Source organism: Syngnathus acus, chromosome 2, assembly GCF_901709675.1.
Source record: "Syngnathus acus chromosome 2, fSynAcu1.2, whole genome shotgun sequence".
NCBI lineage: Eukaryota > Metazoa > Chordata > Actinopteri > Syngnathiformes > Syngnathidae > Syngnathus > Syngnathus acus.
In genome coordinates this window covers 15,015,021-15,040,016 of record NC_051088.1, presented here as the reverse complement: position 1 = coordinate 15,040,016, position 24,996 = coordinate 15,015,021, and the positions used below count along the sequence as shown (strand labels likewise).

Sequence of the window (24,996 nt, the reverse complement as noted above, 5' to 3'; positions counted from 1 at the left end):
AAAGATTCCGTCTAACACCAGCGATATCTGACAATTGATTTTACTTGTTTGGTGTAAACAGCCTCTATTATAAATCATACTATATTAACTTTTATATATTAACATGACCCAGCCATGGAGCTTGTTGATGGACCGATTCATTCAATCACAGGAGTGTGTCCTGAATACTTTTTTTTTCCCAACAGATGTAAATACAACTGCATTCTATTTGGGTCATTTAAATATATCTGCAATTCCCATGGATGTAAACATTTAGGCACCAGGGCTTTAAAATAGGACATTTGAGCGCACGGATGGCAAGTGTTAGTAATAGTTACTCACACAGTGCAGTAGGAAACTTGCGTTAGTATGGAGTTTCAATTTTTCTGTTAGCACACAGTAGGAGTGGCGGTGCCTACTGGAACTCACACATTGTCTTTGAAAGGGTTTGAGCTTGCTCTCCACCTCAGCCCAGCGTGTGTTGAGCTGGAGCTGCCGAGGCTCCACGAGACTGGCGGCTCCAGCCTCTGAGAGCTGATTGGCTAAGCCCTGCAACTCCTTAAGCGCCTCCTTCTTCTGGGACATCTGTGAGACAATTTCCTAGTGGGCGAAAACCAACCAAGGGCGTCATTGATTTATTGATTTATTGTGGGAGGAGCAGTCAGCGACTTGTACGGGGAAGCATAGTAAGACAAGTACGGCCGGGACAGTTCTTGAGACTTTATTAGCATTGATGATGAGTACAATCACTGGAATGTGTTGTGTGGGTAGGGAATGGGACAAGAAAAAGCATGCGGTCAAAAATAAAAGAGAGCAGTGAGGAATTTCAGTGACGACAATGACAGGCAAGGCTGATGTCCACTTAGCGAAATGTCATAGTGATCATCTGAAAGTGAAAGACAAACATGTAGAGTCAGGAGGGGGAGTGAAGAACAGTGTGGAGGGGAGAGGAGGGGGCTTCCAAGAAACAAAATAAAGCAAGAGAATTGAGCACTGCCTGTGTGGGTGTGTGTGTGTGTGTGCGTGTGTCTGTTTGTCTGTGCGCGTGTATTGTCACCTTGACCCTCTCGCACTCAGGAGGGTCGGGCAGCTGGTCGACACTTCGCTGGATGTCGTCGAGCCAGGCCAGCAGGTCATGCGACTTCCTTCGGTACTGGTACCACTGGGGGGCGATGGCGAGCGCCTTCCTGTTCCTGAGCACGCGAAGGTCCTGCACATGTACACATGGCTCAAAGACTCACATAGACTGTATTTACATCCTTAAACTGCTGGGTTAAAATTGGATGACCCGGGAAGTTGGGTCTGACCCAACTTTGGGTTGTTTCGCAAAAAAACAGCCTTTGGGGAAGCATGGATGTACCCTAAAAATTAGATCCCCAAACTCTTCGAAATGATTTCAATTTCATCTTACTGAGCACGTGAGAGCAATTTTTCTAATTGGCTGTGCCTGTTACCTTGACAGTGTTGTACTTGTTGCCGAGCTGCTTTTGTTTCAGTCTTATCTGTTCTCTCTTGTCCTGATCCGGGGCTCTCTTCAGCAGATTCTCTCCTCTCAACAATAACTCCTTCACCGCACCTTCCTCACAGTCCTGCAGCCCCCGGACACACACGTGTAATGAACTCTTTCGAAGTTGAAATGTCGCAAAGATGATACAGCGGTTCTTCCTAGTTCACTGACCTTGCCTTCCTGGAAGTCCTCTTCCTTGAGGTTTTCCCCTTGCTTTGCTTCTTCCTCCAGGAGATCCAACCAGATTTGAGCTTCACGGTGGTACTGCTCCAGTTCTTTGGCTGATGCTGCCGTCTGAAACGCGTTTTTGTCGGGAAAGATTTTGTCAGCGCACTACACATTGAAGCTGCCATAAATATAACAAAACAAGCTCTTAGGGAATTATTGCTGATTGTTGTTGCGTCCCACCTGTCCAAAGGCGATGCGTTGCGCAACCGTGTCAAACCTCTGGGTCAAAAGCTCCACTTTAGGCCCCACTTGGGCCTGGCAATTCTCCCCTCTGGTTGTCATCAGCTCTTGTGCCAAACTTTTCACTTCCTCCATCTTTTTCCTCGTCAGCTCCAGCTCTCCTCGCAGTACCTGTACAGGACATAGTATATCCAAAATTGCTGACATATAATGGGAAAAAATATACCCACCCTTAGCGTAGCATCATTAGGTCCCTGGTTGTCGATCTCATCCATCTTTTGATTCGCTCCGTCTATCCATCCGTTCACTTCCTCGATCTGTCCATCTAACTTCCTCATCTGCTGCTGGTAGGCCTGAAGACAAGGAGAGAGACTTTTGTACTAACCATGCTATTTTCAGGATGACTTGTGTAATTTTTGCTCTGACGAGAAAAATAAGCTGGTCTTAAATGAAAAATGGATATTTGACGTGCAGTCCCACCAGCAGTAAGTTTAGCCATTCCTCCGCTCGGGATGTGACAGCGATCCAGTTGCAGTGCAGCAGGCTGACTTTGTCGTCTACTAGGCTCCCGTGGACCCGAAGAACGGCTTTTAGGGCTTCGGCCAGCTCCACCACGGCCTGCAGCTGTGGCTGACGCTTTTCTGTCTCACCATGGATGGACTGGAGGGAAAAAATTGAGTCAAGTACATGCATGAGTAATTGATATTACAATGCGGTTTGCAATTGAAAACAATAAAAACACATTTTGTTTTTTATTATGTCAAGGAAATACTGTATGTGACAGACATAGTGTCAAAATGTGCTAATATTCTTTCTGTAACAAGTGTACCTGTGCCCACGCCACTTCAGCCTCAAGGTCACTGGGCATACCGTCGACAGCAGAGCGCCTGGTCAGCTCGGCATCAGTGGCGGCGAGCCACTCTGTCAGCCCATTGAGCTCCTTGCGAAGCTTCCTGGACAGCTTCAGACTCTTCTCTAGCTCCAGTTTACTCTCTGTTATCTGTGCAAAACAAAATTGACAGACTACTAAATGACAACCATTCTGCCAATGCAATTGTGAATCAAAGTGATATAAATTCCTTTGATTCAGATTCATTAAATGTCTCGCACTTTAGCAACCATAAATAAAAATCTCAGCCAAAAAACAAACTTTAACGGCCACAAGAATTTCCATAATTATTAGACATTCTTGAGAAAAGTATCCATTTAAAGTGCTATTAAAGTTAAACATCAAAGGATTAATTGTTATAATTTTTCTTTGGCTTTTTGTGACATTTTGGGACACTTTTGGGACAATTTACACACCAGACTTTTGAATACAAATGCTGCATCAACACAGACAAATAATACTTTTCACAGACAATGATTCTTTTGAAAATCATCTTTGTTTGTGTCTGCAAGACTGTATTATACTGCGCCCTTGTGGCCAAGACGTGCACACCAGAGCGTGTCGCAATGATGCGATTTCATTTGTCATTACTAGTATATGGGTGAGTGCTATATTTCTTATAAATGTTTTTAAGAAATATTTTTGCAAAAACCCGGGACTCATTTTGGTTGGACTGCAACATCTCAGTATTTACATAAAGATTGTGTGGCGATTACAAAGTCTAGTAAGTGTGTGTGATGTGTCTGCGTGTGTGCTCACACCTGTGCTCCAAGCTGGTTGTAGAGGAGTTTGAGTGCTGTCACACGCTCGTCCAGCTCTTTGGGATGCTCAGTCTGTTGCCTCTGCACGATCTGCCTGCCTGTTTTGATCACCGTCTCCACCTCGCCTTTCACCTCGCTCAGCACCTTGTACAACTTCTACAAACCGCAGAACAGAGGGGGACGTCATCGTCCTTTGTCCGTCAGGTGATCCAACCGTGAGCTTGAACACGCACCATGCACTGCTCCAGTTGAGACTGCACCACGTCCTGCTCTACGCTGCGAATATCCAGCATCCCCATCTGACCTTTGACACCGGCTAGCACTCGTTCGCACTCGGCCAGGCGAGCTTCAAAGTTGGCCGGCTTCTGGAAGAGGCGGAACCTCGTCCAGACGTCTGTCAGCATTTTCTAGTTTGGAAATACAGTGTATGAATACTTTTGCCATTCATGTGTGTGTGTGTGTGTGTGTGTTTGTGTGTTTAAAAGTGGCACCTGTGTAAGGTCTATCTGTCCAGTCATCCTCTGGGACGGTTCCTTTCCCTGATTCTTCCTCCTCATCTCCTCCAAGGATGCATCATGGCCACTCAAATCTGACTGGATCTTCTGCAGAGTACAAAGTGACAGCATTTTATAATTAAGATTTGAGATGAGATTCTTCACTAGAGTTGTTTCTCCCTGTTTGGACCATGAGAGGTCAGTACAGAGTAGCAAGAAATGGAGCCACTGTATCAAGCATAAATTTTACAGCAGCACTTACAAGCGCCATATAAATAAAGTTGTATTGTATAAAATTGCCGTTTTCGATTACCAGTAATTGTTAAGCTGCATTTCACACCGGCTTCTTCAATGTTGGGTGAATAAGTCAGATATCCACAGTAAATGCTCATAAATATTCAAGTGACTGAATTGATGGCAACTGGCTACCTGAGCCTCCTGTGGTATCTGGTTAGCATCAATGTTGTCAGCCAAGTATGCCCTCAAGTGGCGGTCAGTGTTGGCCAGCGACTCCTGGATGGACTTGAGCGTCTTGTCATTCTCTTGGGCCCACTGGAGGTTCTTGGCCAGCTCCTTCTGCCTGAGGGATGCCTGGATGAAATAGCAATTGAATTGTCCCATGAAAAGATTGTAAAATATAATGCTATCATGTGACTTTATCTTACTCTCGCATTAAAATATATGGTGAATCTTTTTTTTAGTTTTTTTTAGCAGATTCTGTTTTGTAACAGCCGCTAACAACATTTGCATGGTCAGTTACTTGTCACCTCCCATAGTTGTAAACATTAATCCCCGCACGTGCTAGCACAGATGATAGTGCTAAACACAAGACAAGATGTTCAGGCTGCTCCAACGATACTAAAAAAAAAAAAAAAGTGAGTGATGCATGTCAACAACAAATCTGCTATCCCCTTTATTACAAGCCAGCACGGCCTTTAAAAGTTATTATTTGAACTCGAGAATGACGTTCACAACTTGTAAAGGCACAAAAGCCATTCTGAGTCATTTTTGCTACAAAGGAACAGACACACACATGACCAAAGCAAACACAACCCACCGCCTGCAGGCTCCCACGCCCGGTGTGCGCCCTCCCGCCGCATGGACTCCGAGGCATCTCTCTCATGTCAACGTTACCATTGACAAGAATCACCTTCCCTTCCTGAGCGATTGCTTAGGCGATTAGCAGAGTCTGATCACTTACATCATAAACCCGTTTAAAGTCATGTGTGCCCCGGCCAGGCAAACTGTATGCATGCTAATCCCATACAGAAGGATCATCACCAAGTATAGCACTCCACCCCCCTCCTCACATGCACACATTTATTTGACCGGTGGGCTTTCAGTTTCTAAGAAATGAAATGAGAACTTGTGCGATATGAAATATTCACACAAACACAGATAACAAACATCCCCCGCGGCAGTGCGCTGCTTCGCTCTCTCACTTAAGCGGCTCGTGTGTTGATGCACAACTGCCAATAAGCACTTTTTGATTTCACAAACATGGTTGTATTGTGAACAACTTGCGGGATATTTTAGAGGATGTAAGGGCTGGTTTATTTGTGCAGGGGTTTTAAATTTGGGACCTCGGTGTAATGGGATTATATACTTATCCTACCGCGTCAGCCATTATTCTGGACCTTGGCAAGAGATGTTATTTGCACTTGCACCGCTTGTATCTTTCTCTGGATCAGAAACGTAAAAAAAAATAAGCGCTATCGTAATGTCACAGTAGATGAAGCTAGAAGCTACAGCGTATTATAAATTAAATTCAAAATAGCCAACTTCCTGTTAGGTTGGTATGGCCAAACTACGAAAAAAAACCACTAAGAATTATATATTCAATTTTACACAGAACAGAGCAAAAAACACAATTATTATGTTTAAAGGGCTAAACCAACAAAAAGATTTCTGAACCGAGCGAAAAATATGATGTATTGTCTTCACATGTAATCATTTTGTCATTCTTCCGTATCAACATTTATAAATTTCACTTCAAATGAAATGAAAGAGATGCCTTCACTGATGAGGGACAACAGCGGCTCTGAGATGACAGCTCTCATCTCATGAGTGTCTGGATACACGCACACCCCAGAAAATACACACAGAAATACAAGAACGTGACAAAAGCGCACACGCAAACGTCTCAAATGGGTTGACAAACAAAGGGAAGCTTATCAGGCTGCAAGGAGAACATCAATCTGGTGCTATTGTGAAGGGGGAGCAACCCGGCGGGGTTTGAGTACGTGTGTCTCTGTGTGTATTTAAACGTGTGACTATAATCTGCTATGAGGGACAAATGCAGTGGCCAGAAGGAAGGCTCAAGAAGAGGAGGTAGGGAGTTGGTGACAAAGTGAGTGAGTCATGGGGTAGGGGAAGCAGATGCCATGGCTAGCCATTTGTATACTACTAATGCAGTACAAACTCCCAGGCCCTTCAGATGGCGCAATAACAGATGAATAATTGGTGTTTTTATAGCCAAACTGTTATGATTCTACTTTTCAACATCCTTCACTCAAAAGTCAACGTTTTTCCCCAGCAAGTTTTAGAATACTAGGTGTTACTGCAACCGTGACCATGATGTGGCTTGTAAAGTTTCACACCCCTAAGGATGAATCAAATGGATAAAGTGCAAAGTCATCATGTCTCACCCTCGCCATGAGCTCATCCCATCGTGCATTGAAGGCGTCTAATTTTTGCTGAATCAGCTCATCCAAAACACCACCGTCCATCAGAGTCTGGGCCAGCTCCCGAATCTGGTTTCTGTTGTGCTCAGGGTGTTGCAGGAGCACCTCCAGTCCCTGTTAAAGCCATTCAATTAGCATTCAAGCAGTGTGTGCCTTGAGACTATTTTGAATGTCACGTCTATCATTTGCCTTTCCAGAACTTTATAAATGATTCCAGTGTGTATTGTGATGTGATTACACTGGTGATACATTTTATTAGGTACTACACCTGCTCTGTCTAAGGACCTCCACTGTCTGAGAGATATTCATTTAATTGTATGATGGTCAATGGCTAATTCTGATCAGAAATACGTAGCTGTATGTGTCTCTTAATACATATTTGATACTGACTTCCAAATACTTTTTCCTAGCACTGAGTTTTTGAGATATTTGCCTTATTTTAAGTTTGACTTGTAAACCTATTTGCACAATATGGATTTTATAAAAAGTTAATAAAAATAAATGTTTTGCTAAACCTAACTCTTAATTCGTGAATATAACTAAATAAATTACATATACTGTATCATTATGATTATCATTATTATTAGAGGTAGTAATACTATGAAAATCTGATGTGCTAGAGAAAAATAACAACACAATCGGAATCAGCACAAAACAAATCATCTTTAATCGTATTTTTTGCATTATTATTTTTTAATACAGCATTATGGACTTTGCTTCGTGTACTTGGGCGTCACTTATTTTTCTACCCATTGCTTTGATTTTTCACTTAGGGTTTTTTTTCATTATTCGTCTATTCTAACCTCAAGGCTTATGAGATGAAATACTTGAGCGTCTACATTGTTATACTACACATAATGACGCACATAACCAGTGTGACGCATTTAAACTGAATCGGATCCACTTCACTTCAAAACAACCGACACTGCCTTGACATTACATGCATTGTAACAGGAGTGTAACTGTTCTGACTTTATTTGAGACCATATAAATTGCTGCTCGGAAGCCAGAGCTTTATCTCACTTTGGCAAGAGACCTAGTGGGATCCAATTATACAGAAGCTTTTTTTTTTTTTTTAATTTTTGGCTTTGCTCTTATAATAAAGACAATAAAATACAAACACTTCTCTCCCAAAATGATTTCTCCATTGTACGGTCATTGTTGTGCAGTGCAATTCTTACTCTTGCTTAAGCTAAGGAGGATGTTTTTTTTTTTGTGCTCATACTCACATCTAGTGCCTCCTGCAGCTCTGCTCCTCCTTGGAGGTTCTCAGTTTCATCAAGTTTTTGCTCCAGCTGATCCAGGAAGGCGTTCTCCTGCTCCAGGTAGGACAGCAACTCGCACCAACACGCCCAAACCTCCTGCATCATGCACTAGCCATAATTAGAAATAGCTTATAAATTCATTTATGGAAAAAAGTATGAGTGAAAAATGAGTTGGTAGAAAATGGGGTCGTAATTAAAATATCTTCTCTTTAATCTCCACCTCACCGATAAGCACCTCAATTTCTGTCATGAAATATTTGTTTCCTGGTTATTTATATATTGCTGCCACAATTGGCGGTAGAGACATTGATCAATAGGTTTTTCATTCATGGGTGTTCAATTTTCCCTCACCTTTTATGTGCAATACATTTTAATAGATCTTTTAAAAATGATTTTTTTCCTTTTTCAAGTTCAAGAACCACTAACAGACAACCCGCCACATCTTTACTCACTTTTGCTGTGACCAGTTAAAAAGTAACATCACCTCCAGAGTTTTGCATTTTCCGTCCAGGCGGCTGCACAGGCGCTGGTAGTTGACCTTCAGCACATCAAGCTCAGAGCGCAGGGCATCATGAGCAGTGGGCGGCGCCTTGGCGATGAAACTATTCACACTGTCAGTCAAGAGTTTGACCTTGAGCTCCTTGGAGTGGACCTCTTCCTGGGCTCTCTGGAGGAGAAGCAACATGATGGATATATATATGGTGGAGGAGAGGAAGAAGAGATTTGATGGGGTAAGCCGAAGAGGGAAGGATGCACCATCAAACACATCACACTTGACAAAGCCTTGTGCGCCACACTAGTCTCGCCCACACATCCCTAAAGGAGGAATAGGATGCTTTATAATAAAAGGAGCACAAGGAGAAGGAATGAGAAGTCACAAGATTACAAAACGCGGGGAAATTCCATTTTCAACTCTTTCGAGCAAGGAGAAGGGCTGAACGGGAGTCTTGTGGGAGCACTAAAATTGCCAACAATCCACATCACAAATATATTACATTATGTTAAGTAAAACGATGCAGCTGGAAGGGCCGAAGGGTCCATGAAAGGCTGAGCTGTGAACAGCTTTTGATTATGCCAATATCAATTAATGCAGGCATATGAGACATTACTGACTCATTTAAAAAAAAAAACTGATATGCAAACGAATGATATCACAGAGCAATTCAAAGGAAGCACATTATGACTGTAAAATGTACTTAAAATGCGGGCCTATGGTATTTTGGCTTTTTTTCCCCATGGTACCGAAAATTGCAAATATTCATTTTCTTTCTCCAAAATAAGGCAAATTTGCAACTACTCAAGCACAAATATGCAAGGGTCCATTGTATATTATAACTCAAAAAGATGTATTTTGAAGACTTTGTTGTATTATTACAGACCTTGAGCTCTTCTACAGCTTTGCGTAGTTCTTCAGGTGTTTTGTAAGTGAAGTCTCTCTCCAGGTAGTCTTCCTCTGCCTGGTTAATCCATTCCTGCATCTCCTGCATCTCCTTCCTCAGAGCCATGGTCTTATCCAGGCCACCTTTCAGAGCTGACTTCTTAGCATAAGCCTGAACGGAGGAAACATCACATGAAGACAGCAGGAAGTTGAATCGGCCTGAGAGGGACAAATCTACCCACCTGTTTACAAACGTTCTCCCACTGGGCGTTCAGGTCGTCCAGTTCTTTCTGAATGTGAATGGCAAAAGGGGGCTCCGCCTCCTTCTTTAGCTGCAGGCCCACCTCGTTGATTCCGTTGACACTTGGCTGGATGGTGTGGATGTCGTTCACCAAGGCCTGCCCAATCAATTTGGGTCAGCATTTCAGAGGATTAACTCAAAAAGGGCAATAGGATTCTTCTCACTGTGCATTGTTCAAGCTGTTTCTCCAGTGCTTCAGAGTCTCCGAGCGCTGGCCATTCCTCATTCAGGAAGACATCCACATCTGCCATCCACTTCTTTAACGTCTTCACATCGTTCTAATGGGAAAAGCTTGGTTAGGTGTAAAGGGCAATGGAGTCGTAATGAACTGATGGTATCGAGCCCGTGATAGAATTATAGAAGATATATAGAATTCCACTACTTCCCATCTAGCCCTTCAGTCGTAGCATTAGCAGCGTGCAAACGTCAACGACAGTCCCCAGTAAAATTTTACGAGTGTAGTGCACCCTTGTCCTTTTCCTAGTGGCACAACATCACTAGTAGCGCATCACTGGTGGCACTAGTAGCACATTGATGCCAACTAGTGCAGTTTTGCACTCACTGCTCGCTTGCGATACATTCCAGAGCTTATGTGTGTGTGTGTGTTGCAGTCTCACCTCAAACTGCATGAGTTTGGCCATAAGCTCTTTGATTGTCTTGATGTTATCTGTCATCGTGGTGCTGAGTCGCCTCCAGCGTGACATGATGTTGTCCATTTCAGTGCGATACCTAAAAAAATAATTGAAGAGGGTTTTTCGGTGTATCTGAAGTCAATTTGGTTTCTTCTGAGAAACTCTTACTTCTGACAGATTTCAGGTGGAGCTTTCTGGAAGACTTGCTCCACAGCAGATGTCAGGTAGTCTACTTGCCCCTGGTGACTAGTCAGCGCTACCTGGAGCGCCTGGAGAAGTTAGAAGGAGTATTAAAACTAGAGAGCTATTATTTTCCATGGATATATCTGATGAAATAAGAAAATCATTATACTTACGCTTGAATATAAATCTCAATATGAAATTTTGGAATATTTCTATCTTAACTTCCCATGGAAATTAACCACAAACTTTGTAGAAATTGACTAGACTTTGTTTACCCGTTTGCAAATACAACTGTGAACATGTTGATATTTGTTAGGAGTTTAGAGTGGTGTGTAGACAGCAGATATTGTCATCATTACCAGGGACTGTTTTGTTCCACCGGGAGTTCGCTCATCTGCCTCTCGTAATTACAGCGTTGCAGACAAACACACAAAGCAGGACAAGCGAGGCGGCTGGCTTGCCGCGTGTTGAGCAGACAGTTGCCTTTGCCAATTTTCACACAGATTTCCGCTTAAAGGAGACATGTTATGCATATTATCTAAGCCCGCGTGGATTTTACTGCATACAAGCTTCACCGGGTTGTTTAATTTCACACTCCAGAGACCCAACTATTTGTATACAAGGAATAGAAATCAATATTCCATAGTATGTCCCCTTTAAAGTTGAAACGCTTATTTGTGGTTGTCATAAAAATGCTAATTGGCTTTTTCAAAGAAATACATTGTTTCTTTCCTGTATTGATGGATACAAATGATTCCATTAAAAATATTTACCTCAAATTCACGTTTGTGTGGGTTTTTTCAAAAATATACATGTTTGGTTAATTGAATAAATTGGCCATTTTGTTTTTAAATGTAGTAAAGTCAGCCAGTTCAGTGACATGTAACCCAGCACTAAAGTGCCTGTGGTAGAAAATAAATGGTTGGATGTATGGATGGATGGATGAGTCAAGCATTCACTCTAATCCTGTTGTGTCCCCTATAAAATGTATGCAAATTCAAAATACATTATACATGGCCTTCGCAGATTAATAGACATATTTGCATGGTATGCGAACAACTGAAAATATGCTCTAAATATGCAATTTGTGAGGGAAGAGCAGTTGTAATTAATTATATATACAGATGAAATGTATCACCGTACCTCCATGTCCTTCAGTCTCTGCTCCATAATGGGATACTCGGTAACAGCGGTGGATGGGATCGCCAGTTTGGCCTCGCATTCCTGTAACCACGCTAACAGCGAGGAAATTGTCTCCTTATAACGAGCTGGGGGCAAGCTCTCCAAAACTGGAAGAGCAAAAAAGAGAAGTTCAGTCAGACAATAAATATGCTGAAGCTGCTGTGTGCTAGAAAATGAAATGTAATCTTTCCTGCTAAATTGGACATTCAAGTGTGCTTAGTCAAAAGCTTTAGGCCAGAGAACATGATAACGGAATGTATGGTGCAGTTTCCATTTGTTAATAGTGATGCACATAGCAAATGGTTGATGTCCCCTAACTCTGACTGGAAGTGCGTTGGAATTCAGCCTGGGCTGATGAAACATTTTTCCTTTGCTTGGTAGAGGAAGGACAAGATTGCCACCCATCACTCTTTGACAGATTAAGGGTGACGTTGGAATATTACAATGACACCGTCTTGAAATAAACGTTGGCAACCATCTCCAGGAGTTGTTACAATTGCTGACGTAAATACTCTGGACCCGCTAATGCGGTTAACGAGCGAACTAGCATTGCTCACATCAACTTGTTTCAGTTCTGATTTTACGTCACATAGTAGCGACGTAGCTACCAAAACAATTGCAGCCGTACCACATTTTTTATTTTATTAATTTTTATCTTAGAATTCAAATGTTTATTTTCTTTTTACACAGAATGTACCTTTATATTTCGGAAGCGTGGAACTGCGAATGTGAAGTAAACATTTTTGGCTCACCTCCATGTTTTGGGATTCATTTAAACAAACCTCTGACCACACAATTGCTCATCACAATAATGAAGCACTTCCCAAAGGAGTGGCCGGGCCTAACACCCATTTTCTTTAAGCCAAAGGTCTCACTTAGTTGCAGCTGCCTCTCTCTCGCCCTCAGATCCTCCAGAACTTTGTGGTAGTGTTCTTTGAACACGGTGATGTCGGCATCCAGGAAAGCCGACGCGTCCTCCTCCCCTTCTTTTCCCCCCTTCAGCTCCTTCAAACGTTTGTCTAAGAGCTCCACTTGTGGTTGTAGAGAGGCCAGACGGGCCACCTCCTCCTGCAAGATAGAGAGACAATGTTTAGCTACTCAGAAAATATAGTGGCTTTTCATTTCCTGGGTTCCACTCAGTTGGCTTTATGTTAAATCTATTTTTACGGAAACGTTTAAATAAAGGCCCCGATGCTAATAAGCGGGAAGCCAAGCAAGAAATTGGAGGAGTGCAAAAAAAATAAAGGCAAATTGTACTGAGATGCTTTTCTGGACCTTAAACTAAGAAATGGAAGAATGAAATGACAGACAAACAGACAGGCAGACAGACAGAAAGGAAATAAAAGAAAGAAAGAAAAAAGGAAGGAAGGAAAGTAAGAAGGGAAGTAGGGAAGGAAGGAGGGAAGGAAGGAGCAAAGGAAGAAGGGAAGGAAGGAGGGAAGGAAGGAGCAAAGGAAGAAGGGAAGGAAGGAGGGAAGGAAGGAATGTGTATTTTATTAAAATAAGAAATGGACATGTCATACTCACATAAAAATACTAACACAGATGCATGAAAAAAAAGAAATGAAAAAGAAATGTATATAAGTAAAAGAAGAAAGAACACATTGAACGTAGTCATGTAACATCAGAAGTGACACGAGTGTCATTAATTATGTTGCACAAGTTCTTTACATTCCACTGAATTATGTTCATACGTTATGTACACCATTATAGTAGTGTGCTTTTCTTACAAGGTACCAGTACACAACACTTCTCAGTATGTGGTGCAGTTTATACAACCATAATAATGACAATCTAGTTACACCAATACCTTTCGGCCAGCTCTGTGACTGTACAGATTGCCCAATGAGAAGTGCATGAATGCATTACGGACTCACTCTGCATCGGTCCAGTTGCACCCTGAGGGTCTCGGGTTCTGGCGATGGTGGCAGCTGAACCTTGAGCCAGTTCTCACTGACTTCTACGGCTTGCACACACTGCTCATACAAGCTGTAGAATGCGAGCACCTGCACACACGCAAACACATACACACACACGCGTTCAAATGAGGAAGCTTCAATTTAATTCTCATAAGACAAGAAAAAGCCAGACTCCATCTGTCTTGGCTCACAAACTACTTCCTTCATATGTCAGCGGGCGTGAACTCATTCTCCACCTGCATTGGCCTCAGATTGAGTCCTGTCACACCACACACCTCATCAAATTCAAGCCTACACCGTGTGAAAGGCTCGCTTAGACACCCTCACTTTGAGAGAACCGTCTATTGACAAAATGGATTCTCTTTTTTTCAGCGAGACTTTGCTCGTACGAAAAAGGTTAGCACCGGAGTCTGTGCTCACGGCAGTGTTTCGCATTAACGTGACAGCTTGGCCTTGAAATGCTTCGGAGATGAGCAAAGTCGGGGGGGAGTTTTTACTCACTCCAGGAATCAGGGCAATGAGAAAAGATTTACTAGGTCGCTTGGACCTGTGATTCTCAAAGTCGTACATAGGGAGCCCATGTACTTGTCATGTGTTGAAAGAATTAAGGAATTAAATGTTTATGAACACTCGGGCTACTACCCTACTGTATTTTGATGTTGGTATTCGGTCGTTTGGCATCGCACCGAGAAAACATATAACTGCCTGGGCTATCTCAAACTCTTTGGGTCCGAAATAAATCATTCAATCATTCTGTATCTGAGTGTGCGTACCTTTGTCTGGTAGGCCAGCCACACCAGCCGGTCTGCCAACAGAGCACAAAAGCCGACCCAGCGCTGGTTCAGCTGCTCGGCTGCCTGGGCGATGTCCTCAGCCCGAGTCCCCTCTGGAGGCGATACAAGGTGCAGGTATTACATGAAAAAGGAATTCAAACAGTTGGGGAGGCTCTTTCACTGAACCAGCACACACACTGTTGACAATTTTTAAAGTCAAAAATTAAAGTACGGATTTGTTCCAAAGATTTGAGCTGGATGAGGTCAGTAAGACGGCGCTTCTAAGTGTTCAAGCACGACTTGCTTTGCACCTCTCGGTGGGATACATTCCAGCCACCGGATATGTTTTCATGGCTTCAATTAGCTAACATTAGCCAATATTGTCTATGCGGTCAGCGAGATCAGAGCGTGCATTTTCACAGCTTGAAAGGAAATACAAATTGCTTGCACAACTCAAGTGTGGCATAGCTGGAGTAAGATGATGTTTTCTCGGATGGAGGTTACCTTGGGAAAGTACAAGTTGAAAGCTTCTGAGCTTTTACACGGCCCCAACAAGGGCAGTGAAGAGCACGGAACAGACTCTATCAGTGTTTCTATGGCGACGAGGAGAAGGGTGGGACAGGTGGAGGCGTTGTCATGGGGACAGACGGGGTGCTTGTTGAATAGGTGTGAATGGAAATGCTGGTGTGTGTGTGTGTGTGTGTGTGTGTGTGTGTGTACACAATACCCTGCTCAACAAGGGTCTGTGCTGTGCGTGTCGCTTCTTGAAGCTTCCGGTACTTCTCTGGTCGTTCCCGTTCTATCAGCTACAGTAATAAATGACAAGAAAAATAAAACTGAGAATCTTCATTTCCAAGAAAAGACTAATAAGACAATAAAAATGGACATTTTCTATTTCTGCATGGTCTGTATTGAATATTTGTAAGGCTTGTTGCACGCCAAGCGAGGTGGCCGAAACCGACCGAATTGTTGTGCGGTGGTTCGGCAAGTGGAACTGTCCAACTGCTGGTCGTAAATTTTACTGTGATGTAACGATGCAGATGTAACAGGTAATCAAAAATACGTTATGTGAGCATTAACAACTAAAATAATCATTTTCAGTTATGAGTGATCATTTTCTATTTGTTTATATGCATAAGGGTCAATCACTAGATGTGTGCATGGCAGCGAGTTGCCGCTATTTTTTCTACAATTGTCCAGTTTAGTCACTTTGAATCATATCACTTTGCATGCAGCAGACCTCAATTAAACTGTTTTGGCATGAGGTTGCCAAAAAGATGATATTCAAATGAGAAAATGTCATTTTTCAAAATCAGTTTTTTGACCATCATCATCTTTAAAGCTCACCAAAACGTGAGAAAATGTACCCTCGGGAATTGTTTTAAGGTTATAAGATGGCCAAAGTTCAAGCTGTCAGACAGATTAATTCTATTTTATTTCCAAATGTAAGCAGTGAGGGCAATAATGTCAAAATCCAGACAGGAGTCAAAATGCTGGACGGCCCACTTCAAATGGTCCAATGCATACAATTTACTGTTCAATAAAAACACATATGCCCACTTAATAATGATTTTTTAGTACACATACAGTTTTACCTGCACTTTGTCATAAAGGTCCTGAATGCTGCCATCTTTGCGGGACACAGAGAACTCAGGACTCTGCAGGATTGCCTCGCCCCGAGTCATGTAGCTGTGGACCTCTGTGAAGTCCACATCAAATCTGAGGGATGAATAAACTGTTATTATTAACCATTAAATTAGCTCATTTTGCTCAAGTATTTACATCATTTATGTTCTTATTAAAACGCATCACATTTCTAAAATTAAAATTGTTTTTCTTGGAGAGGCTGGAACTGGGAAGAATGATTTCTTAAAAATTTGGTGTAAACGTTGTTAGAAAGGTACATTAAAGTTGCCTGCTTTGCTCGGAATAAAAAAAAACACTGATTGCTTTTTGAGCTAATCTTTACCACCTACCTGCTAAGGTATGTAAGCAGAAACGGGTGCATGCAACTGAATAATGCGCAGAAGTTAGAAAACAAGTGCAATGTGATTGACAGCTGAACCAAAATCCACCAGAAGTGTACTAACCTTTTCCTGAGTTCAGAATCAACAACCACCTGCCTCTTCTTTTGCGGCGGTGACTCTCGGGCTTGGCGTAGTGCAGATACGCTCTCCCTCGTTGTCACCTTGGTCACACTCGTCGCGACTGAGTGGGTCGGTTCGGGCTCGGGGGCTGCTGTGGTGACGACTGATGAGAGCTGAACGTGTGTGCACAAAGAAAGTGAGATTTGACATTATTGCCTTTCACAGCACATTTTCCCCTCCACTCTTATATTTTTCCCAAAAGGATTTTATACATGTATTAAATACAATAAAAGCCGTTTTTTCATTAGATTGGTCCTGAAAAAGTATATTCCCTTAGAAATTGTCCTCGTCTCTTCGACTGCATTAGAGGTGGCTAAAGTACTTAGGTGTTGCGTAATGTAAATAAATGATGTCTGTTGTACCTGGGTGCTGATGAGATCCAGACTTTGAAGCAGTCGATCCCAACGTTGAGTAAAGGTATCCAGCCTGGCCTCCAGTTTGCTGGCCACCTCCTTGTTCTTGACACTGCACAGCAGGTCCTGACTCATGGAGCACATCTTATCCAGGGCGGGGCGCTTCATGTCCAGCTCAGTCTTTACAATCTGGTGGGGTACAAACGAAATAAATGATCACATCCATTTACTGATTAATAAAGGGATGTCCATTCTTGAATGATTAAGCAACTGCAACATTACAGTTTGAACATTTTTACATAATTAAGATGGTTTTTTTCCCCCGTACCATAAAGAGGCACATCTATCATCTTTGGGGCTCACTGTTCAATGCTGACAACAGTTTAAACAGAAGGTTTAGGATTTTGCTTGACTCACAGCGAGATGGCGCAGGCAGGCCATTGTGCCGGCATGGTCCTTTGAAGCGGGGGTCTTGATCGAGCGAACCAATTCCTCCTTCTGAGTTAGCCACAAGTCAAATGAAGACTAATGGAAAGGGGAAAAACAACAAAAGGCAACGGTTTTATGCTCACTCTAATATTCCACGAAAAACAAATCCAATATCCTGGGGTAGAATATTGAAAACAGATGAGGACGGCATTCACAAACGGGTTAAGTGGAACGAAAGAAAAACACAAGCAATGCGCACACAGACCGTACTTGTTCATTTGTGAAGTGTTGCCATTTCAATAAAATCTCTTGTAGCAGAATCCAGCGTTCTTCTGTCCATCTACAGATGGCTGCCCAGCGGTCACCAAGAACCTGCATGCATGCCCGCACACACGCATTTACGCTTAAATTAGCTCATCGGAGAGACTAAAACAGTGTAGCTTTCCATCAGGGTGCCCTAAAGGCTCATATTGTAGTTACACTTTGCCACGTGCCAATTAAATTCTTACAGCTGCCTAATTTGGAGCGTGACTGCTCTCCCTAAGGGACAAAAAGGAGCACAATCATGTATTGGGGATCATCTAAAACAGAGGTGTGGAAAAAAAAATCTTTCAAAGCTGCATGAAGAAAAAGGAAAGGATGTAAGGGCTCCTTTAACATTCTTCATCTTTAATTTATTTAATTTAACACGCTAAAATCAATCCAATCCAGAACAATTCTAATTATGTCTGTGTTAATTTGGAATTAAGTAGAATGCAAATGGGGAACTGTAAATATTCTCAAATGTGTCACATATTGGGAAACATTTCCAGTGCAAAAAAAATAAATAAATTATACTTTCTGGCAGGAAGGATGAAAGTTAGAAGCACTCCTTTGACGGTTGTCAGTCGCAATGTTTCCAGTTGATTTATCAGTTGGGTTTAAAAACCAAAATATTTCATTTTTGGGGGAACCACTTTCAGTAAGTGCAGACCTGGCCCTCTGATATGTTGAATGCAAAAACTGCATTAAGCATTTTGGTCTCTTGACATATTTTGAGAAGTAATTCCCTTAGTTTTCTTTTATGTTGCATATTATAAGTCCATATTGGATATGTTGCATCTTCTATTTAAAAAGGCATAGTTAAACCCATTTGAATTATTGCATTTCCTCAGACAATAACAAATAAGTATTACCGGTAATCTGAATTCTCAATTACCTTTGTGTTTTTTATTACTGCTGCGAATGAATTATCCATACTTGTCAGGGTGTTGGGAATAGAAATGTTGTTACTATTTAGGTGATGCATGACAAGTGATATTCTTTGTTTGTGTTTGCCCTGCCTCCTGTCCCAGTGTCGAAAGTAAGAAGTACATGTATATGACAAGGACCGCTACAAATGGGTGGCGGGCCCCAAATGGCACCCAGACCAGACTTTGGACAACCCAAATCATTTTTGAAGCAACTCACCCAACATTGCTTTTAAATATATTTTATCAATGTGTGTGAATTTGAAATATTGAGCATTTGACAAATATGAATAGTGTGACAGCACTATACACTCCCTTTGCTAATTTGTTTCAGTTGTGCTGTTCTCAAACATGTCCTCTGTTTTTAACATAAAGATGATTTCATACCCCGGCTGTTGTCTTATGAACACATTTTTCAGCTGAAAAATTGTCCTAAATCAAGTTGTTAGGAAAAACACACACACCCACGCAAGGCTATGAATGTCCAAAAGTACGAGGCGACCACGATTTAAGAGTCAAATCATCTTCCCCAAAAATGCCAAGCCACAGCAGGGGGAAACCTGAAGAAGTCAACTTGTATTAGCATTTTTCCATTCCTCGTCCTCCAGTCTATTTAGCTTGCTTATGCTCCATTCTGCAATAAACTGCTCTGCAGGCGGTAACACAACAAAAGCCCCACTTGAAACAAATAAACAGCTCTTAATATATGTGCGTGATTATATGCAGAATCTCGGTTTGGCACGTGTTCTGGTTCTCAACTGTTTTATGTGAGTGAATTATTTACCACACTGGCATCACTATTGTGTCAGTAGGAGATCCTGAATTAGATTTGAGAATCCATTTTTTCAAGTCTGTAATAAAGAAGTGCTTTTCCAACTTGCCTGAAGTTTACTCTCCAAGGCAGCAGTGGCACTGTCCCCGCTGGTCTCATCCACCACCACCACCATGTGGGTCAGCGAGTTGACCCGTACCTGCTCCTGCTCCAGGTCTTCCTGCAAAAGCTGGAGCAAATATGCCAAGTCCAATTTTTAGTTTTTGTTTCACATACATTACAGTATAAGGATGTATTTGCCAATCAACAAAATCTTCCTTAATATTGGAGTTGCGATCTAATATGTGATTATTTTTTTAAGGTCCCCTATCCCATGTGCTTTTTAACAAACACAAGCAAAGATTAACCTGTATTACAATAAATAATATCAAATTTACCATACATGAATGCATGTAAGTTAGAGTTACAATAAACCAAAGGCAAATGAACCATGGTTTAATATAAAAGGTTTTGTTTCTATTTCAAATACAATTTTTAATTCACTAAATCCTTTGACAACTTCACAAAATTGTACCAAACAAGTGTGGCGCAAGCAGAAATCAGTACATCATACATCAGATTACAACAATAACGCAAATAAATCAGTCACATGACAACAATAACGCAAACAATGATATGTAAACATGTGGACTGCGCTCCTTAAGCGACGACTGTATAAATCAACAAAATGGCCAAATAAAATCAAGGTTTCCACCTTGTGCTCCTCCACTTGGTTCTTGATATCCTCCAAGTCAGGGCCGAGCGGTTGAGCCTCCATCTTCTTCACCCGCGCCTCTGTTGCGTCCAGCCAGTCTGTGAGCTGCTGCAGCTGCTTGTGCTGCAGGTCCATGAGGACCTGGTGGAGTCTGGTGAGTCAACACCATCGATCAGAGGTGGCAAAGATACACTCTCGGTCCAAGTGTAGAACAAAGAGTAAAAGGACAACTAATCCTTTATTTGAGGGGGAGTAAAATGTAAAGACGCCTTTTTTTTTTTTTTTTTTCCTTTTTTGAAACTGCGGGTTTCAGGTTCACAGTCTCTTTTTTTTGGTCCAACTATAATTCAATTTTGTTGTGCCTCATGTTTATTTTAAGTACAACTCCACTGTCAGCTTCCCAATGATGGTCCACTATTCAACACTGCACATTTGAATGAAAAAGCGATAGCTGTAGATTTATCTTGTAATGTTTGGGAATGCTTATTGATGTGCTTGCATCATTTCAAAATATATTTAGAACTTAAAAAAAAAAGTAAGTGACGTAAATGCAACAAAAACCTGCCAAGGGATTCTTAATATGGAGGAGGGTTTACTGTCTTTATATATGTGTACTTCCTCTTATGGCTTACGATGCAGAACAAACAAATAGCCGTGCGAAAACAGCCTGACAGTTATCGCAACACTGTATAAAAGCCGAAGTATATTTTTAAGCAACCTAAAAAACAGCCGCTAGTGCCACTGGTTATTGTTGCTATGTGTATTAGCGGAGAGGAAAGTTTGAGCATGTCAGCACCTGCTTTGTCTTTCCATGCTGGCCACCCGCAGGTGCTCCCATCGAGAGTTCAGCAGGTTCATCTGTTCCCTCACTTCAGCGTCCTCCTCCTCGCTCAGGTTGCCCTCAGCCAGCAAGGCGGCGCCGGCCCGGAGGACACGCCCGACGTTGCCCTGATGTGCAGTGAGCTCCACCATGTAGCCCTGTGAAAAGGATAGGCGAGAAAACACTTCAGCGTTGCAGAAAAGTTCTGCTCGTTAGCGCTAATGAACTGATAGCGCCGTTCCTACAACTCCGCACGAAATGACCTGACTCCATTTGTTTTAAGTGCTCTCATAATACATTAAGCCGCCCCTACCTGTCTCATTTTGAAGCACTTTTGTTGTACAGCATGTGAGTGAACAGTCAACAGGGGGTCATTGAATCTGTAGGGCTTGAAGTTTTAAAGGGTTTACTAACAAAATCTATTTTAACCGCAAGCCAGTCTTTGACAGCTGAGGATGTTTAGTGCCTTCTCAAGGACGAAAACCGTATTATCTACCTTAAAATATTAGGTTGGTAAAGACAATGGTGTCTTGACCTACTAAATCAAATCACACTAACCTAAAATTAATTTTCCTCAACGAAACAAATGGAAATGGCAATCGATCCCAGCCCCCAAAACACCAAACATTAAACAATGAACGGGAATGCCATGAGTCTATTTCAGTCCCCCATATATGTAACTAAAAAAATGTTTTTTTTAATGAGAACATCACTCTGCAGTATTTTATTTTATAAAATCACACAATAATACCAACATTAATTGCGCATCATGACTTCATTGTGCAGTGAGTCTAGTGTGTGCGTCTGGGCCACCCAAATAAATAAATAAATAAACAAATAAATAAATAAATGGGGTTTTTTTTTCAAAGAGGATAAAGAACATATGCCTTACATCTGTCTGTATCTGCTACTTTGATGACCCCTGCAATATGGTTTATTGAGCGCTAACAAGTAAGCGGGTAGGCAGCAGGGATCGATGTATTGGAGTTCACTGAGAACGACGGGTGATGGAAACTACAAGATGCAACCGAAATGTTAAAATAAAATCAACAAGACGTCTCGTGTTTTTCTTTGCCTGTTTTCTTTCTCCGTTTCTAGCTACAGACATCCATCAAAAGCTTCACCTCATGTGTGTGGAACTGCTCCTTGACCTCCTCCACATTGTTTGAGATGGGGGGCTGGGAATGGAGTCCATCTTCGGCCGACAGCAGCCACGTCAGAACCTTGATATTTGCAGTTGAAAAGCCCGTGAAAAGAAAGACCAAAAAAACAAAGCCAGTCGTCTTCATTTCGCGTACCTCCTCCAGGGCCGCCTGGTATGATTCCAGAGTGGTGGAGCCGGGAGGCAAAGGACTGAGGCCTCGCTGCAGCTCCTCTTGGCTGGGAGTCAGAAACTGGAGAGCGAAGCAGGCAGGTGGCAGAAAATGGCGGGGATGATGTGGATATGATTGGAGGCAGATACACAGCGGGACAAACAAAGCAGGACACAACAAGAAAGAGAAGAGACACGTTGAATTACAAGTTGTTTTTGATCAAAAAGTGAATGCTAAAAGATACAAAAGCTGAGCAGAAATACAAAAGGTCATCAGGAGAGCAGCATTGCAGCAGTAATAGTTTACCCATCACGCATGAGACACACTTTGTTCTTAGAGTTAAAATCCATTTTGTAATGGTGCTGCTATTGATGCTCTTTTTATCCTGCATCAAAGGTGTAACAATGTGGAGAAATCACTTATTGCACATTATTCCGCTCACGTTGTCTGTTCCGTAGCAGGGATTAACTCGCCTGTTGTTTTCTTGGGAGTCGCTAAATATTGCAATGAATTGCAAAGTTGGCAACCGAGCTACGAATTTTGTCTGAGTGTTATTCTGTATATAATCACCAAACAACCATAGTCATTAAAGACAGTTCATTTCTTAACAGTGAGCAAATTCAAGAGGAGAACAAATAATTATGATATAAGTCATCAACACATTACTTTTTTGATTTTATTGTTTTATTCTTTGTCATGTGACATGTATCATTCTTGTGAATATCCTCAAACTGCAATGTGATGGTTTGGAGCAGATTAAAATCATGAATTATTTTCTGTCAGTAGTAGCAGCTGTATTACTTTTGCCGTGCAAAACAACACCTTGCCAAAACGACTCATGAACATAACCATGTTTTATAAAGTCATTAAATCTTGATGCATACTTAGTAGTTAGTTCCTCTTCAGTAAACAAGACTAAATGTAATCCTGTTGCAATTATTCAGTGTACCCCCATAAACCAAAATCCAAGAGTTGGATTTTGCTTGACATCTGAAGCTTGCTAATATTTTTGTTTTATCTTGGTGCCAAGTTCACACAAACCAAGAAACCCACAGATACCGTATGTGCCTATTGTAAGTGCTCTAACGGCATTGCCATGAAATCATTACACTGTCACAGCATGATGTCCCCTTGGAGCTTTAACCTTTAAGAAAAAAAGCCCAAACATAAACGGAGACTTAGTGAATTAATAGACCCCATTAACTACATCGAGTTGCTTATCAGCATTAGTATGTCTCAGCAAACATAATCACAAGAGATATGTTTTGACTTCGACATTTGCAGTAAACACAGCAAAATAAAAACACAGACAGATGGACAGTCAGTATGAGGTGTTAGCATGGTGAGACACGGACCTGATCAGTAAAGCGCCTCCTCTTTTGCTCAGGAGACTTGACATAGGCCGCCTGGGTGTAGGCATAGCTTTTATAGCGAGCCTGAGGGGAGGGACTTCTCACTCGGCCCTGAGCCACACTCACTGTGATCTGAGAGCCAGACAGAGGACACAGTTGGACGGACACAGGACGGGAAAGCCAGAGAGGCAGAAGCGCGCACGACACAAAAGGCGCATTGGAATGGGGGAGAGGAGGGGGTTACAAGAAAGCACACAAAAGACAGAAAAGAATAGGAAAAAAATGAAAAACTAATATGAATAAACATCAACTCTGTTTGCATCTTGAATGTCAAACTAAGGGAAAACACTTCTAGAAAAATGCCTTCATACCCTGCCCGATTAAATCTGATGAAAAGTGATGGACGGTTATATGTTTGTTTTCATCTTTGTTCATTCTCTAAAAGAGCACTTTTTTCCAGAGTGTTCAAACAGAGACGCGTGTGAATGCCTGTCAGAAAATAATGAGCGGTTTTACACCGTTAAAACATAACCAATGGAAAAACAATGAAATGAAAAAACATAATAAACAAAAACATAGCCAAAATCAAGAAATCATCACAAACAAAAAAACAGCATAATAAATGAAAAAATGGTTATATAATAAAAGGAAATGCCCACTTCTGGTGATTTCAGTGATCACAAATGGACTCTTCAGGTTGTCTAAGAAGATGTTTTGCCTTCCATCAGAGCGGGCTTCATCAGTTCACGCACACTGTGCACTACATTTACGCCGCAGGTTCTAATGTTCAATTTGGATTGTTTTAATAAAATCAGATTTTTGGGCGTAAGCGTTCAAATTCTATATTTAAATGTACCGTATTTTCCGGACTATAAGGCGCACCGGACTATAAGGCGCACCTTCAATGAATGGCCCATTTTAAAACTTTGTCCTTATATAAGGCGCACCGGACTATAAGGCGCACCATTAATGCATCGTGTCAGATTTTTAATCCTAATCAAATCATTCTCCATTTTATCTTTTTTATTTCAACTTCAGGCGCAACAAATGACTTTATAATCACAAAATAATGATCCATACTCTTTTTGATTCATGATTCATAGTCTTCAGCGGGCCACTTATGATTGATTTCATGACACAATTGTTCGGGCCAGTTTAAATTTAGGAATTTGGTCCATATATAAGGCGCACCGGACTATAAGGCGCACTGTCGGCTTTTGAGAAAATTTTAGGTTTTTAGGTGCGCCTTATAGTCCGGAAAATACGGTACTCTCAGTCCGTCTGGCGTGTGAACATACGTGTCCCCAAAGTGAACTGCATGAGCAGAAGAAAGAGACGTTAATCGCAATGTATCTTGAATCTTGAATTATTTGCGGAAGTAAATATGGCAGACGATTTTGTTCCTTGCTGAAATGTCTGCTAACAACAGAGCCCATTCTGCAAATTTTGTTTCCAGTTGGCAAGGATGACGG

At 41.8% G+C, this 24,996-nt stretch overlaps 1 protein-coding gene across 12 annotated transcripts in view; it reads right to left on the bottom strand.

The window, feature by feature from the left end:
* The window catches only part of dmd (dystrophin), a 96,706-nt gene that overhangs the window by 36,253 nt on the left and 35,457 nt on the right, over positions 1–24,996 (bottom strand). For 11 of the 12 annotated variants that reach the window (XM_037274288.1, XM_037274231.1, XM_037274297.1 and 8 more), the window contains exons 10-45: positions 23,528–23,656; positions 22,158–22,253; positions 21,984–22,082; positions 20,836–21,017; positions 20,040–20,190; positions 19,395–19,514; positions 17,555–17,656; positions 17,273–17,380; positions 16,865–17,044; positions 16,446–16,615; positions 15,951–16,074; positions 15,083–15,161; positions 14,356–14,468; positions 13,541–13,669; positions 12,539–12,731; positions 11,625–11,770; positions 10,467–10,567; positions 10,284–10,395; positions 9,831–9,944; positions 9,608–9,763; positions 9,367–9,537; positions 8,472–8,654; positions 7,952–8,083; positions 6,687–6,836; positions 4,468–4,629; positions 4,036–4,146; positions 3,778–3,951; positions 3,545–3,700; positions 2,724–2,894; positions 2,375–2,554; positions 2,125–2,247; positions 1,895–2,065; positions 1,658–1,780; positions 1,434–1,568; positions 1,037–1,189; positions 409–579 (exon numbers count right to left, since the gene is read on the bottom strand). In XM_037274288.1, the coding sequence (XP_037130183.1) occupies positions 409–579; positions 1,037–1,189; positions 1,434–1,568; positions 1,658–1,780; positions 1,895–2,065; positions 2,125–2,247; positions 2,375–2,554; positions 2,724–2,894; positions 3,545–3,700; positions 3,778–3,951; positions 4,036–4,146; positions 4,468–4,629; positions 6,687–6,836; positions 7,952–8,083; positions 8,472–8,654; positions 9,367–9,537; positions 9,608–9,763; positions 9,831–9,944; positions 10,284–10,395; positions 10,467–10,567; positions 11,625–11,770; positions 12,539–12,731; positions 13,541–13,669; positions 14,356–14,468; positions 15,083–15,161; positions 15,951–16,074; positions 16,446–16,615; positions 16,865–17,044; positions 17,273–17,380; positions 17,555–17,656; positions 19,395–19,514; positions 20,040–20,190; positions 20,836–21,017; positions 21,984–22,082; positions 22,158–22,253; positions 23,528–23,656 (5,070 nt within the window). The remainder of the gene's footprint in view (positions 1–408; positions 580–1,036; positions 1,190–1,433; positions 1,569–1,657; positions 1,781–1,894; positions 2,066–2,124; positions 2,248–2,374; positions 2,555–2,723; positions 2,895–3,544; positions 3,701–3,777; positions 3,952–4,035; positions 4,147–4,467; positions 4,630–6,686; positions 6,837–7,951; positions 8,084–8,471; positions 8,655–9,366; positions 9,538–9,607; positions 9,764–9,830; positions 9,945–10,283; positions 10,396–10,466; positions 10,568–11,624; positions 11,771–12,538; positions 12,732–13,540; positions 13,670–14,355; positions 14,469–15,082; positions 15,162–15,950; positions 16,075–16,445; positions 16,616–16,864; positions 17,045–17,272; positions 17,381–17,554; positions 17,657–19,394; positions 19,515–20,039; positions 20,191–20,835; positions 21,018–21,983; positions 22,083–22,157; positions 22,254–23,527; positions 23,657–24,996) is intronic. The other variant, XM_037274327.1, reaches the window with a different exon arrangement.